General features: G+C 52.3%; 1 protein-coding gene across 1 annotated transcript in view; it reads right to left on the bottom strand.

The window, feature by feature from the left end:
- Positions 1-253: 253 nt before the first annotated feature.
- nnt (nicotinamide nucleotide transhydrogenase) overlaps positions 254-14,242 on the bottom strand; it is an 18,947-nt gene continuing 4,958 nt past the window's right edge. Inside the window, exons 4-22 of the mRNA XM_084686660.1 lie at positions 13,635-13,852; positions 13,353-13,440; positions 12,936-13,024; positions 12,071-12,258; positions 11,767-11,900; positions 11,225-11,416; positions 10,472-10,625; positions 10,213-10,374; positions 8,801-8,911; positions 7,827-7,972; positions 7,548-7,743; positions 6,793-7,026; positions 6,038-6,198; positions 5,578-5,757; positions 5,174-5,333; positions 3,922-4,003; positions 2,868-2,986; positions 2,648-2,763; positions 254-2,187 (exon numbers count right to left, since the gene is read on the bottom strand). Of these exons, the coding sequence (XP_084542786.1) occupies positions 2,044-2,187; positions 2,648-2,763; positions 2,868-2,986; positions 3,922-4,003; positions 5,174-5,333; positions 5,578-5,757; positions 6,038-6,198; positions 6,793-7,026; positions 7,548-7,743; positions 7,827-7,972; positions 8,801-8,911; positions 10,213-10,374; positions 10,472-10,625; positions 11,225-11,416; positions 11,767-11,900; positions 12,071-12,258; positions 12,936-13,024; positions 13,353-13,440; positions 13,635-13,852 (2,874 nt within the window). The 3' untranslated portion in view covers positions 254-2,043. The remainder of the gene's footprint in view (positions 2,188-2,647; positions 2,764-2,867; positions 2,987-3,921; positions 4,004-5,173; positions 5,334-5,577; positions 5,758-6,037; positions 6,199-6,792; positions 7,027-7,547; positions 7,744-7,826; positions 7,973-8,800; positions 8,912-10,212; positions 10,375-10,471; positions 10,626-11,224; positions 11,417-11,766; positions 11,901-12,070; positions 12,259-12,935; positions 13,025-13,352; positions 13,441-13,634; positions 13,853-14,242) is intronic.

The raw sequence follows: 14,242 nt of genomic DNA, 5'->3' as shown, positions 1-14,242 counted from the left end.
CACCTTGTCCTGTTCTTTACACCCCGCCTGGACACCAAACCGAATGCTTAACTGATGAGTGGACCCGGGGCTGAGTCTCCATGTTGATGAGGGCTACTCAAACACTTATCTGGTCATCAGGCTCTGTCTGGAGATGTGCAGCTCTCTACTCAACAAGCTCTTGAATGAGTCATGGAGTGGGGATGTCATTTCCCCCATTTGTTGCCATGGCGCTCAGTTGGGTTTGAAAACACAGGAGGACGGAGACGGCAGGTTTAAATTCCAGGTTTATTTGGGAGAGAAAATAACATTCACAGTATTTCCTTCTTCACTCTAAACATGAAAACATTGACATGTCACAACTGCAAACTGCCCGTTTTACAAAGCTTTTAGAGTATCGTGGCCCTCTATTAAAAAATACTCTGCTGAAAAAGGGGGACAAATTATTCTTAGTCAAAAATTGCAAATTTCCCTTCAATTTTTTTTTTTATCATCTCATAAATGGCAACAGCGTACAAATATGGCAGGTTGGCATTCTCTATCTGAAGATGAAAAGCTGTGTGTAAGTACACAGCCCCAGGAGGCGTGTGTGTGTGTAATGACCTTTCAAATTGTAGAGTCACTAGCTCACTATGCAGACGCAGCTGAAGAAACTAAACAGATGTGTTATGGAATTGGAGTAAGCGGAGTTACAGTTAAAATGGAGGTCACTATGTAATGCAATTTGTGATTGGTCAAGTTGAGGCGATTGGTCAGGTTGAGGTTCTAAGGATGGTGATTGGTCAGATAAGGTTCCAAGCAAAGGGTCTATGAAAGGCAATTGGTCAAGTCGAGGTTATGCCGATTGGAAGGTGATTGGTCAGGTTTGGGTTCTATGAAACGTGATTGGTCAGATCATGGTTCTATGGAGAGGTAGGGTAGTTGTCATGGTCAAAATATGATGAACATCAGTTCCTCTGCCAGCAGTCTAAGCCCGCCTAATACCAAACTAACCCTGTGTGTAGGGTGTAGGATATGGGGGATAAGGAGAAGGTTCGAGGACATGCAGGTAAGTTGGACCATCTTAAACCATTTGACATCCGCAGTTCATCCAAGCTAGGCAGGGGACTAATTAACAGCTAACCAGGTTATCGATTATGGATATTTAACAGTCATATCACGGAATCCCATATGGGGCTTGTCTTCATTCAGGCCCTAGACAGGACAGGTCAGGCTGGCTAAGCTAAAGCCTTTGGATCCTGGTCCCCTCAGGTCACACAGACAGACATCACCACCACAACACAGGCTGGGAGACACATGGAAGGCACAGGGAATCACAACACTCACAGGAAAGGACAAAAGCAGACAGTTGTACTGGTTTATCACCTTGGTCGGGCTGGACATTGGACGGTGCTGCCTCCCAACCAATTAGACAGCCGTAGGTTGATGGACTATGCTGGCTTTTAAACAATCAGTCAGCAATATGCCAATAGACTGTGCTGACTTCCAACCAATCAGACACTTTAGGCATGACTAAGATCAGAATACAAAAACTTGAACAGGAATATAAAACGTTAACTGTTTAACATGAAAACAAATTTCTGTCTATATAAAAATGTCAGCAATCTGCTTTTCTCCTTTGATTAAAAATTTAGAAGAACTAAAAAGTTTAGAGAACAACTATACAAGAACAACCGCAACTAAATGAGTGTTTGCCAAGGGCCCGCTAGTTAAGAGGACATCTACTCTCGCCATGACAACCACACATAAAAGGAAAGAGGGACAGAGGAAAGTCTGTTGTCATGGGGACAAACAAATGACAACTTATGTATATGGACAACAACAGTATGTCTATCTAGTAGTTTATATGACTCTTCATTCACTTCATCTCCCTTTCCCTCACTGGATGTGCTTCTAAGGAAAGAGGACCATAGAACTACAACTCCCACGTAAAACACAACTATCCAACATGGCTGCCAGGTGACTATGGGGATGTGTCTCATCTAGGATGCCTTTTTCTATGTGAACCCCATTCCCGCCTCCACCTCTTCCTCCTTCACCTCCTCCTCCCGTGAGTGGCCCTGGTTACTGGGCCTCACGGACTTTGGCCTGCAGGGCGTCACATGTCTTCTTGGCGTCGCCGAGCAACATGGCGGTGTTAGGCTTGTAGAAGATGGGGTTGTCGACGGCGGCGTAGCCAACGCCCAGAGAGCGCTTCATCACCACCACCTGACACACACACGCACACACACGGGGGAAGAGCATGTTTTCTTTATGTTCCAAACTCCCTGGACTAGAATAAGTAGAACCAGAGACTAGTCGACCCCTCCCCACCACAAACACACGCTGAAAGGAAATTGGAACTATGCAGTCATCGTATCAGAACCCTCCAATCAACAGGAGGGTCGTGGGAACCAATCCCAACTAAGTAAGAAAAGCTCTTTGATGACCAGGTGACTACAGAGGGAGATGGGGGTTTCCTCCCACACACACACACACAGCTCATCCATAATGCATGGGGCAGATGGCTGCATTTGGGACAGAGAGGGGTGCAGCCAGAGGTGAGCCTGGCCTGGTCATCAGCACCACTGGAGGCTGGGAGTCGAGGCTGAGAAGCTGGGGGATGGACGCTAGAGGCAGGGGTATGCATGCTACCTGTATGTATGTGTGTGTGTGTGTGCGCGCTCACCTGCTTGGACTTCCACACCTCCAGGACAGGCATCCCAGCGATGATGGAGTTGGGGTCCTCCTGAGAGGCTGAGTTCACTGTGTCGTTGGCGCCAATCACCAGGACCAGATCCGTTTCTGTCGCCACAGACACACACACACACACAGTCAGAGACAGTCCACAGTTGCAGGAAGTGCCTCATGCTCAATTAGACCCATGGAGCCAGTGTGCCGGGACCTACCAGGGAAGTCTTCATTGATCTCCTCCATCTCCAGGACAATGTCATAGGGCACGCCGGCCTCAGCCAATAGGACATTGAGTTGCCCGGGCATGCGTCCTGCCACTGGATGGATACCGAACCTACAGACAGCAGACAGACCAACACATGAGATACATCTACTAAGGATGACTCTAGGAGAGACAAGCAGGAGTAGTAGAAGGGTTCGAGGACAGGAAGCTGGTGAGATGAGAGGAAGGAGCAGTTTTACTACCGTTGGTCGTAAAAGGCCTGAGAAGGAAAATAGATGGAGGAAGAGCGAGCGAGCGAGCGAGCGAGCGAGCGAGCGAGAGAGAGAGAGAGAGAGAGAGAGAGAGAGAGAGAGAGAGAGAGAGAGAGAGGGGGGGGGGGGGGGAAGCAAGGAGGAAGGCGAGAGGAGAGAGTAGGAGAGAGGAACAGAGTGGGTAATCACTAGAAGGGTTGTGAGCAGAGGGTGACAGCAGAGATCAGAGGAGCGGAGCTCGGCTAGCACTGCCTGAAGGTGGCTGCCCCCCCCCCCCCCCCCCCCCCCGACACTCTCTGATCTCCTGCCATAAAGACTCAAACTCAGTTAGCCATGTCATGTCATTCCATGCAGTTTGTGTGTGATCCCAGATCTAACAGAATGTTTGTATTACACTGTACTAGAGACTGATATTATCTCAGTCTATCTGAAATAGACGGCAATAGGGTAGGGAGACAGACAGGTAGAGAGACCAGAGGTAGAGAGAGGAGAAGAGGACAAGATGGACCTCCCTGACCAGTCTCTAATCAAGTACAAATGCAGTAAGTAGCAGCAGCTGCTGTAGTCTGGATCAAACAGGAGGGAATTACACCAGGCTTCCGGCCCTCCCTCTCTCCCTCTCCTACGCCCCCCCCAACCTCCCCCCTTCCATCCTTACTCTGTACTCTCTCTCTTTTTCCAGCCCCCGCTCCCCCCCTTTCCGCTCTGTCCCTCCCTTGCCCTCTTTCTTTCCCTGCCTCTCTCTCTCTCTCTCTCTGTCTCTCTCTCTCTGCTGTTGTTGCTCAGGGTCTCTACCTGACAGACTTGCCCTGCTCCTGTAGGGTCTTCACAAGCTCAGCGATGGGGTACTGGGCCTTGGCTGCGCACAGTCCGTACCCTGGGGGAAAACACACACACAGACACAGTGAACCTGCGGTTGGAACCTGAAATACAGTTCTACTGTCTGGGGGGAGAGGATGAAGAAGGAGACAGAGAGAGTTTAGAGTAACAGTGTAAAATCGTACCGTGTCCCATAAATATTGTATGAATAATAAACATTGAGAAATACCCTGGTATTCCATCCATGTCTTTGCTATGCATTTATGAGTGTATGATTTTACCATTCAAATTTCAACCATACAACCAAGCTGAAAGTATGAACTATTTCAAACATTCAGGAAATCAATAAATTCCACTTCCTTAACGTTGGGTTTGAATAGGCTGTGACTGGCCGGTGCTACAGTTCTGCTCAACCATTCACAGTCCAGCACCAGGGGGGTGTGGCCAGAAAACACCCCAGTCAAGAGGAGGGGAGAGGCTGCATGGTTAAGATCTTTACCCACTAAATATGGCTTTGATAACCCTACACACACACACACACACACACACACACACACATACATACAAGTGGAAGCTCTTTCCACTCATTTGAAGTCCGGAGATGGAATAATTGGCCGTGTTATTTCACAACACTATAAATAAACACACCGAGGTGAAGAGCCATGACGCAGCACCAGGCCTCAGATCCTCCCCTGGTGTGCCAGGGGGACTGAAGGGACCGTGATCAGGTTAGAGAGGATGAAAACCTCACCAGCATGGTGAGCTGAGACAACCTGGCCCCAGCCCCAGCCTCGGCCCCAGCCTCGGCCCCAGCCTCGGCCCTGGCGTGTGTGTGTGCACCCTGCTTTCTACACCCCATGTGTAGGCAGAGTGGTGATGGTGGTGGGGAGGGAGGGAGGTCTCTTCTGGAGATAGAGCCCTGTTTTGTTTCACTTTGTAGTGTCAGGTTTCTAACAAAGCTCCTACTCGACAGGGAGACCACCAAGGATAGATGCCTGCCTGCCTCCCCCCTCATGCCCCATACACCCCTTAGCTCGTTAGCTGGTGATTTAACAAGGCCAGTACAGGTTATAGTAGAGGTTAGACAAACACACAGAGCAACTCTGCTGTAATTCTACAAATATGTGGGCAGCCCAGACATTGTTTTTCACATCACGAAGACCTCAGAGACCCAAACCCACTTATTCCATATTAGCATGCTCCTGTGTGTGTGTGTGTGTGTGCTTACCAGGGGTAATGATGATGCTGTGGGCATCCTTGATCATCTCCACAGTCTGGTCGATGTTGACCTCGGTGTGTGTGCCCACGATCTCCATGGGCTTGCCCGTGCCAGTGGAGGAGGTACCGTACCCCCCCAGGATCACGTTGGCCAGGGAGCGGTTCATAGCCTGGGGAGGGGGGAGAGGGAGAGGTAGAGAGAGACAGGGACGGAGAGATGATGAGAGAGAGAGATCAGGTTATAAGGAGGGACTCGTGGTCTGCCCTCATGGATGCATCGGTATAGTTAGAGGTCCTCCTAGTGGCTCGTAGCAGAACTGCACCCGTCTGACAAGGACCACAAACAGGTCCCACACTCACTAACAAGCTAGGAGTTAGGCTCTGCTGTTAGTGTGTGTGTGTGTGGCTCCTTACCACACACATGATGTATGACAGGATGGCTCCAGAGGAGCCAATGAGAGCTCCTACGATGGTCAGCAGGTTGTTGTTGAGCAGGAAGCCCTCGGCGCACAGCGCCCAGCCGGAGTAGCTGTTCAGGACCGTGATGACCACGGGCATGTCCGCCCCGCCGATGGCTGCCGTCAGGGTCACACCCTGGAGGGACAGGGCCAATCAGTACACGCCACGGCATTTGGACCAATCAGATCAAAGGGGAAACGTGATCGTAGGGAGGTTGCACACACGCAAACAAGCTCAAACTTCAGGGCTGTGTGTGCGCGCGAGATGATATCAGTGCAGGGTCACGCTCTAATGCACATCTCTCCTGAGGGCCGCCGCTAAGCAGAAGCAGGTACCTCACATCAAGAGGGGGAGAGAGAGACAGACAGAGAGAGAGAGAGAGAACACACACACACACACACACACTCCCTAGTACCATGATAGCGGAGAGCGCTGACACGGAGCCCAGACAGGTGATGCCCATGGTGTAGCTGGGGTCCAGCATGTAGGGCACCAGGCCCCCCACACTGCCTGCCATCAGACTGGCGTTCAGCATGTGTCGCCCAGGCAACATCAGGGGGGCGGAGCTCAGCATCCCTGGGTGGGGGGGGGGAACGGTCAGGGTTAGCACATACTGTGGAAGCCAAAGCCAATCCAAAACAACAATTTCAATCCCAACCCCACATTTGGTCAAATATTAGGGTGTGATTATAGACTGTGTGTGTGTGTCTGTTTAGGGTGTGCCACAGTCCAACTGCAGTGTGTTTGTGTTTAGATTTTGCATAGCTAACTCTTCGTCACAGTAAATTAAAGCTGAAAAAAACGTTGCATATATCAGATCAGCATGTAGAGAGTGTATGTAGAGAAGGGGAGTGGGGGCATGTCAAAACTGGTCTGTCAACCTTCCAAAAGCACCGACTGGAAAACAAGACCCTTTAAATGGGAGAGTGAGAGGAGAAGGAGGGATTGATTCAGGGTGGAGACGGTGGCAACGGTGGTTGTGGTGATCAGGGCACTCTGTGTGTGTGTGTGTGTGTGTGTATACTCCAGGAATAATGAGTTCCAGCTTTCAGGAGCAAGTGGAAAATGACTGGAGGGAAGGAGGATGGGGGAGAGGACCTTCCAGATGCCCCTCCCCTCCCCTCTCCGTCCCCTCCTCCTCCACACCACCCCCCCCGCCCCCATGCTCACCCTGCAGTTTGCCGTAGGCCACCAGGGAGCCGCTGAAGGTGACCCCCCCGATGAAGGTGCCCAGGTAGGCGATGATCTTGGTGAGGTTGGCGGTGGGGTCCGTGGCAAAGTGGGGGTACTCCACCATGTACTCTGCCACGCAGGTCAGCACGGCGGCCAGGCCCACCAGGCTGTGGAACGCTGCCACCAGCTGGGGCAGCTCCGTGATCTGGATCCGCTTGGCGATGCCCAGACCTGGGGGGGGGGGGGAAGAGAGGGGGTAAGTACACTGCAGTACACACACGCCTGCTGGGAACCGGGCCATTCTGATGGCAGGTGTTAATGATGAGGATGTTTAGGGAATACCATGTTTGTTACTGGACCTCCTTGTGTGTGTGTGTGTGTATGTGTGTGTGTGTGTGTGTGTGTGTAACTGTGAGCATCTGGAAGCAGGCTAGAGCATGAAGGCCAGTTTAGTCTGGCTCTTCCTGGAATAATTAGTATGTAGATGAACCTGACTGGATAGACCTGCTGGCGTGAGCGTGTGTGTGCACGATGCAGACATGATGGTGTCCATTAGACTCCACCACAGTCGAGACCAGTTACAAATTGGTTTGATCTATAGACCACACTCATACACACTCACACACATCTGACATTTAACAAGCTCAAGACATCCCTGTTACTGTAAGAAGCACGCACAATCCAGACCCGCCCCACCCCACACACACACACACACACACACACACACACACACACACCACCCCTATACGCACCAGCAGTGCCCCCCACAGCCATGGCCATGCTCATCTGTCCCAACAGCTCAGGGCTGGGTTTGAGCGCGCCCAGGGCGGCGGCGATGCCCCCGGCCACGCCCATCATGCCCAGGGCGTTGCCCAGACGGGCGGTGGACTGGTTGGACAGCCCCGCCAGTGCCCCCACACAGCACAGACCAGAGCCCAGGTACATCATCTAAGAGGACAAAACACACACACACGGTATATCATCTACGCACCTCACAGAGAAGAACACACACACACGTAGGTGAAGCGGACCTGCTCGATGTTGTACCCGGCCTGGAGGGCGGCGGCGTAGCCTCCGACAAACACACCCGTGGGAAGCATGTACAGGTAGTGGTACTCGGGGGGGTCTGTGGGCCGCTTGAACATGTCCAACATCTTCTTAGTGACCAGGAAGCCACCTGAGGGGGGGGGGGGGGGGGAGAGAGAAAGGAGAGAGGTTGCAGAGAGACCATGGAATAATGCATGTGTTGATTACTACCAGGGCTCTTCCAGGCTGGTTGGATGTGCCACTTCTTTGTCCTGAGAGTACCCTGTCAACTTTTACAGCCCACACACACACACACACAGGTGATCCAAGAGACTATTACCGTCCCAGACTTAGGAATGCTGCTCTTTGAAAGGACGGGACTTTCCAAACTTCAAGAGGAAAAACTCCAAACGTGCAGCCAGACCAGAGCAGGGGAACGGGAGAGAGGAGGAGAGGAAACGGAGGTGGAAAGAGGGAGAGGCAGACGGAGAGACGGACGGAGAGAGGGAGCGAACGAGCAGAACAGGCAGAGACGTGGAGAGTTGGGTTTGTCCTGTTCCTCGGGGTTTATGGGTACAGCAGTCCAAGCCGGGCAGAGAAGCGGACCCAGCAAGGCACTAAAACTGAAACTAAACACCTGTTCTTTACAGGAACGTACATGTGTAATACTGCACATTGCCCTGGCAGGAGATCTGAGGGCGTAAGGACTTGGCCATGCCAGCCCCTCATTAGCAGGGCAGGGAGACCCCGCCATGAACCCTGAACCCTGGTGTCCTGGCCCTCCCTGGACGTGCCCCCGGGGGGGGTTCACTAAACTGACCTCTGATCTACCCGTTACGCTCCCCCCCCCCCCCATCCCCCTTCCTAGCAAGACCAGAACAGGGTCCCTGACCAAGACTCAGACCAGGCCCACCAGGGCCCGCTTCAGACCTGTGGGAGTGTGTGTGTTGGTGTGTGTGTGTTTGCGTGAGCAACTCACCAGCAATGTTGACGGAGGAGATGAAAGCAGCGAGAACAGCCAGGGTCTCAGCGGTGCTGGTGGGGGCCAAGCCTCCACCCATGAGAGAGAGACCGCCCACAGCAGTCAGACCTGGGAGAGAGACACACTCAGAGGGTTAGGTTGGTTGTTAAAGAGCAAAAGTTACAATCCTTCAAGTATGAATCACCTTTCGTCCTCCCCATCCCCCCCCCCCCCCGCCCCCCCCTCCCCTGCTCCTACCCCCCTAGAGGAAATCCTGATAACCATCGAGGCTGTAATCATTACCAGGCAGGCAGCAGCCTAACTAGACACACTTACCCCAATGTATGTGTGTGTGTGTGTTTGCGCACGCGTTTCCTGTCCCTCTCTGGAATTCCAGGGCACCAGTTGGTCACATGCAAGCAGCAGAACAAAGGAGAGCGAGCTGGGTACCTTACTGGCACAGGAAACACTACAGACCACCTTCTCTCTCTCTCCATCTCTCTCTCCATCTCTCCATCTCTCTCTCCCTCCCCCCCTCTCTTTACAAAACCAATCCCCATCAAAGACCCATGATGCCTTCCAGCTCCTCCGTGTCCTCTCTGCGCAGCTCCCCTCCCCCCCCCCCCCCTCCAGGACATGGAGATCACAGACATCAGCAGCAGGTCATCAGGAGGCAGATCCTCAGCCTGTGACGTCTGGGTGTAGTCACGACTGACACCACACACACACACACACACACACGGGGGCTTGGAACTCTCACACAGCCATGTGATGGCCACACCGAGGTCTCTCTTTGCCACACACACATTTCACAGAGAGACAGAGAGAGAGAGAGACAGACGGAGAGAGAGACAGAGAGAGAGAGACAGAGAGAGAGACAGAGAGAGAGAGAGGTTTAACTAATTAACAGGAAGTGTGCAGTAGGTCCTGCTAATCGCCCTGCAGGATATCCCAGCATGCCCCTGTGATGTTGCTGTCTGGGAAACCTAGGGCATATAGACAAGCACAGACACACACAACATGTGTGTGTGTGTGTGGTCTTTAAAGAGACCCCAAGAGTGCTCTAGCTCACCCAGACAGCATGGCACTTCCGCCTCCTACTCTCCACAGCAATCAAAGTGTGTGAGAACACACACACACACACACCCTCAGTGTTAACCCAGGGTTATAAAGAGGTTGCCTATGTGTGAAACAGGATCAAGGGAGGGGAGGAGGGATGGAGAGGAGAAGCCAGGCAGAGAAGGTGCTCTTTGAAGTGGGTTTCAGAGCCCGAGCCAGACTGCTGATCACACGACCTCATCCTGCCTCCAAGTCAGGTTACCGCGGCAGCCGTCCAGCCATCGGTCTGACGGCAGGGAGGAGGGGGAGGAGTTTGGGAGCAGGAGGAATGGGGAGCAGAGAGACTGGACAGCCTGTCCGTTGGGTGTCACCTGAGATGGCGTTGGTGACAGACATGAGAGGGGAGTGCAGAGCGGGGGTCACCCCCCAGACGGTGTGGTACCCCACGATGCCCGCCAGGCCGAAGGTGGTGACCATCTGGGTGAAGGCGGCGTTGGGCGCGGCCAGGCCCAGACCCAGCAGAGTGGTGAAACCTGGGGGACAGACAGCGCAGTGACCCTCACGGACCCAGCAGATGTCAAACACAACAGAGCTGAACATTGGGTGTGTGTGTGTGTGTTTGGGGCTCACCTCCAGTGTACATGCCGGCCGTGGTGAGGGTGGCCTTGAAGGGGGACACGGCCGCTGCCTTGGCCTTCTGCAGCTCCTGCACACTCGGAGGCTTGGGGGGGGCGGCCACGGGGATGTTGTTGGGCTGGGGGGCCGGGAACAGGTTCTTACCATTCTGAAAGAGACAGCAGGGTGGGGGGGGGAGACACAACAAGGATGACGGTGAGATACTAATCCATCTGAAAAATCACAAAGGTATCAAGCTACTGTGAACCCAGACCAGGTATTCCAATCTGAGATCAAAGGAGGGCTCCATTTGATGGTGTGTCTATTACAGGTACATCAGCAGTTCCACTAGTGGCTCATGGATCATGTTCACAGCAGACTGCATAAGTCATCATCAGCCAGCAGGCCAAGGGCTGGAACACACACACACTCACACACGCGCATGGCACGCCACCATCCATCACCATGCCTGGCCCACAACGCAGAGAACACACTACTAAACAACACCTCACCTCTGTCTGTCTCCGTGTGTGTGTGTGTGTGTGTGTGAGCATGAGACAGAACCCCTAATCACCAGCAGGACTACAGCAGTGACTAAATAAGTCCAGCTGTTACCAAGACTATCCTATCAAACGAATCATACAAACATTTCTCTCTTGACCTCCTCTCGTTGACCTCTTATTCCCATCGCATGCCTCGTTCTAGGATGTAGCACCCGTGGTGTAGACGCCACGGCCGTGCGGGCCTCCAGGGGCGCGCGTGTGGTACCTGCATGACGATGGACCCCCGCACCACGTGGTCCATGGTCCCGTAGTCAAACTGCTCCTTGACGTCAAAGTAGAAGTTGTCCTTGTCTGGGGAGATGGCTCGGATCAGCTTGATCACGTTGTTGGAGTACAGGGTGCTGGACTGGGTGGGCAGGCGGCTGGGCAGGTCGGTGTAGCCTATGTGGGTCACACCCTGGAACACACACACACACACCACCCACCCCAGGTTACACTGATAATCTGGTGTAGAGGCAGCTTCAACCTGGTTTATCTGGTCACCTGGTGTCCAGACTAGCAAACACCCTTGGTCACCTGGTGTACAGACTACCAAACAGCCCTGGTTACCTGGTGTACAGACTACCAAACAGCCCTGGTTACCTGATGTCCAGACTACCAAACAGCCCTGGTTACCTGGTGTCCAGACTACCAAACAGCCCTGGTTACCTGGTGTCCAGACTACCAAACAGCCCTGGTTACCTGATGTCCAGACTACCAAACAGCCCTGGTTACCTGGTGTCCAGACTACCAAACAACCCTGTTTACCTGGTGTACAGACAGCTCCCCAGGTACGGTGGTCTCTATGTTCCCCCCAGCCTCGGCTGCCAGGTCCACCACCACAGAGCCATCCTTCATGGTCTCAACCATGTCCTTGGTTATCAGGATGGGCGCCCGGCGACCTGCACACACACACACACACACACGTCAAACCCTGAGTGAATGTCCCTTTTGCAAGACCTACCAGACATGATTGATCCCAGATCTTAGTGGGGGTAGAGAGGGTCATGTTATCGACACCAACTGGGTCAAAGAATGGAAGTGTGTGTGTGTGGAGTGTGTGTGTCCTCACCAGGGATGAGTGCCGTGCTGATAAGGATGTCCACTTCTGTGCACTGCTTGGCGAAAAGCTTCATCTCAGCCTCGATGAACTCCTTGGACATCTCCTTGGCATAGCCCCCCTGGCCCTCCCCCGACTCCTCACAGTCCACCTCCAGAGGCTCCGCCCCCAGGGACTTGAACTGCTCCAGGGCCGCAGCTCTGGGGGGGGGTATAAAGAGGTAGGAGAAGGGACACACACATCGAAAACACATCAAACACCATGGCAGAGTGATGCAGAGATGTAGATTCCCACACACCTCTACCAGTTCTAAGACATGGGATGGTACTGCTTGGCCTCCTAAGACCTCCAGTCTTGTAATGCCACTTTCTTCTCATTGTTCTCATCTCACTCTGTATGGCCGTACGTGCTGCTGCAGCCTAGTGGACAGTTGGAGAACTGACCACTCCTAATCTTGTTAAGAGTCAGTCAAGTGTGTTAGCCAATCCCTTCACCCTGACCAGGGTCAAGTTAACGAGTCTAATTAAATTGATCTCCACTCTAGTCTGGAGAGAGGGAGGTAGCACTCAGTGTGTGTGTGTGTGTGTGTGTGTGTGTGTGTGTGTGTGTGTGTGTGTGTGTACATACGAGTTTTGTTTTGTTTAATATTACATTTCTTGTTGATAAAAATGTGATTAGTGTCGAAGTATAACTAAAAGGATTAGTTCAGATAGGATAAAAATGTATTTATGAAAAATAATCAGGATATAGAACCATATAGGATTTAGATTAAACTGCTAGGAAACTGTTAAAAGGAGCAAGACCAAGATGTCCAGACGTGTACTTGTACAAACGAACTTGAATGTTAAAACTCCAAAGCGTGCATGTTCCTACCCACCTGGTGTCGAAGCCCCTGACGATGGCGCCCATGGCCCTGGCTGTGCCCGCTGCTGCCAGTCCGGCCACCCCTCCTCCGATGATCAGCACCTGGGGGGGAGGGGGGAGATGTAGCAAACAAGACAGTACAGCAGCCCAGTGTATGGATGTGGTGTAGTATGAATGAAGTACAGGTAATAGTAGTAGTAATAGTAGTAGTAGTAGTAGTAATAGTAGTAGTAGTAGTAGTAATAGTAGTAGTAATATTAATAGTAGTAGTAGTAATAGTAGTAATATTAATAGTAGTAGTAGTAGTAGTAATAGTAGTAGTAATAATAGTAGTAATAGTAATAATATTAATAGTAGTAATAGTAGTAATATTAATAGTAGTAGTAGTAGTAGTAGTAGTAGTATTAGTAGTAGGAAGCCAGCAGCACACCTTGGCTGGAGGAACCTTCCCTGCCGCTGTGATCTGCCCGGTGAAGAAGCGTCCAAAACTGTTGGCTGCCAGAACCACAGACTTGTACCTGTGGCGGAGAGGAGAGCAGGACACAGTCAGCTGACAGTACTGTACTCCCAGACTGTAAAACAGTATGTTTGTTTTTGTTGATATATACCCCGACACTGCGCCAGTGAGACATCCAAACATCAGAGTAACTGAGCCAGGAGAGATGGATGTACCTGTCATCGTGTAGTGTGTGTGTTTGTGCGTTTCTCCTACCCTGCTATGTTGGCCATGGAGCTGAGGGCGTCGTATCCCTGGGCGATGGTAACCCGGGGGACCTGGTCCATGGCGACCACTGTGGTGTTCTTCTGGGCCAGTAGGTCCAGCAGGTCAGGGTTCTGGGCGGGGTAGATAAAGCTCACCAGCGTAGCTGCATCCTTCATCAGGTCCACCTCATGGGCCCCCAGCTCCGGGTTAAATATGGGGGCACGCACCTGGGGGAGTGTGTGTGGGGGGGGGGGAAGTGAGGGGCAGACACACAGATACAAGCAGACACACACATATCAATATAGAAACACGGATACACACCCCAGACCCAAAAAACGATCTCCACCTTATTAATGCATTATATCTGTGAGTAACAGGATTGTCCTAAAGCCCCAGATGGACCTCCCAGATGTTCTCCCCCACCTCAGCCACCTGTACTGTCCTCTACCCCTCACTCTCTCTCTCCCTCCCTCCCTCTTCCTCCTCGTTCACCTCTGCCACCTGTCCTGTCCTCTACCCCTCACTCTCTCTCTCCCTCCCTCCCTCTTCCTCCTCGTTCACCTCAGCCACCTGTACTGTCCTCTACCCCTCACTCTCTCTCTCCCTCCCTCCCTCTT

Source organism: Hypomesus nipponensis, chromosome 22 (genome assembly GCF_054491055.1).
Source record: "Hypomesus nipponensis isolate SF chromosome 22, ASM5449105v1, whole genome shotgun sequence".
Classification (NCBI taxonomy): Eukaryota; Metazoa; Chordata; class Actinopteri; order Osmeriformes; family Osmeridae; genus Hypomesus; species Hypomesus nipponensis.
This window is presented reverse-complemented; position numbering and strand designations above follow the sequence as displayed.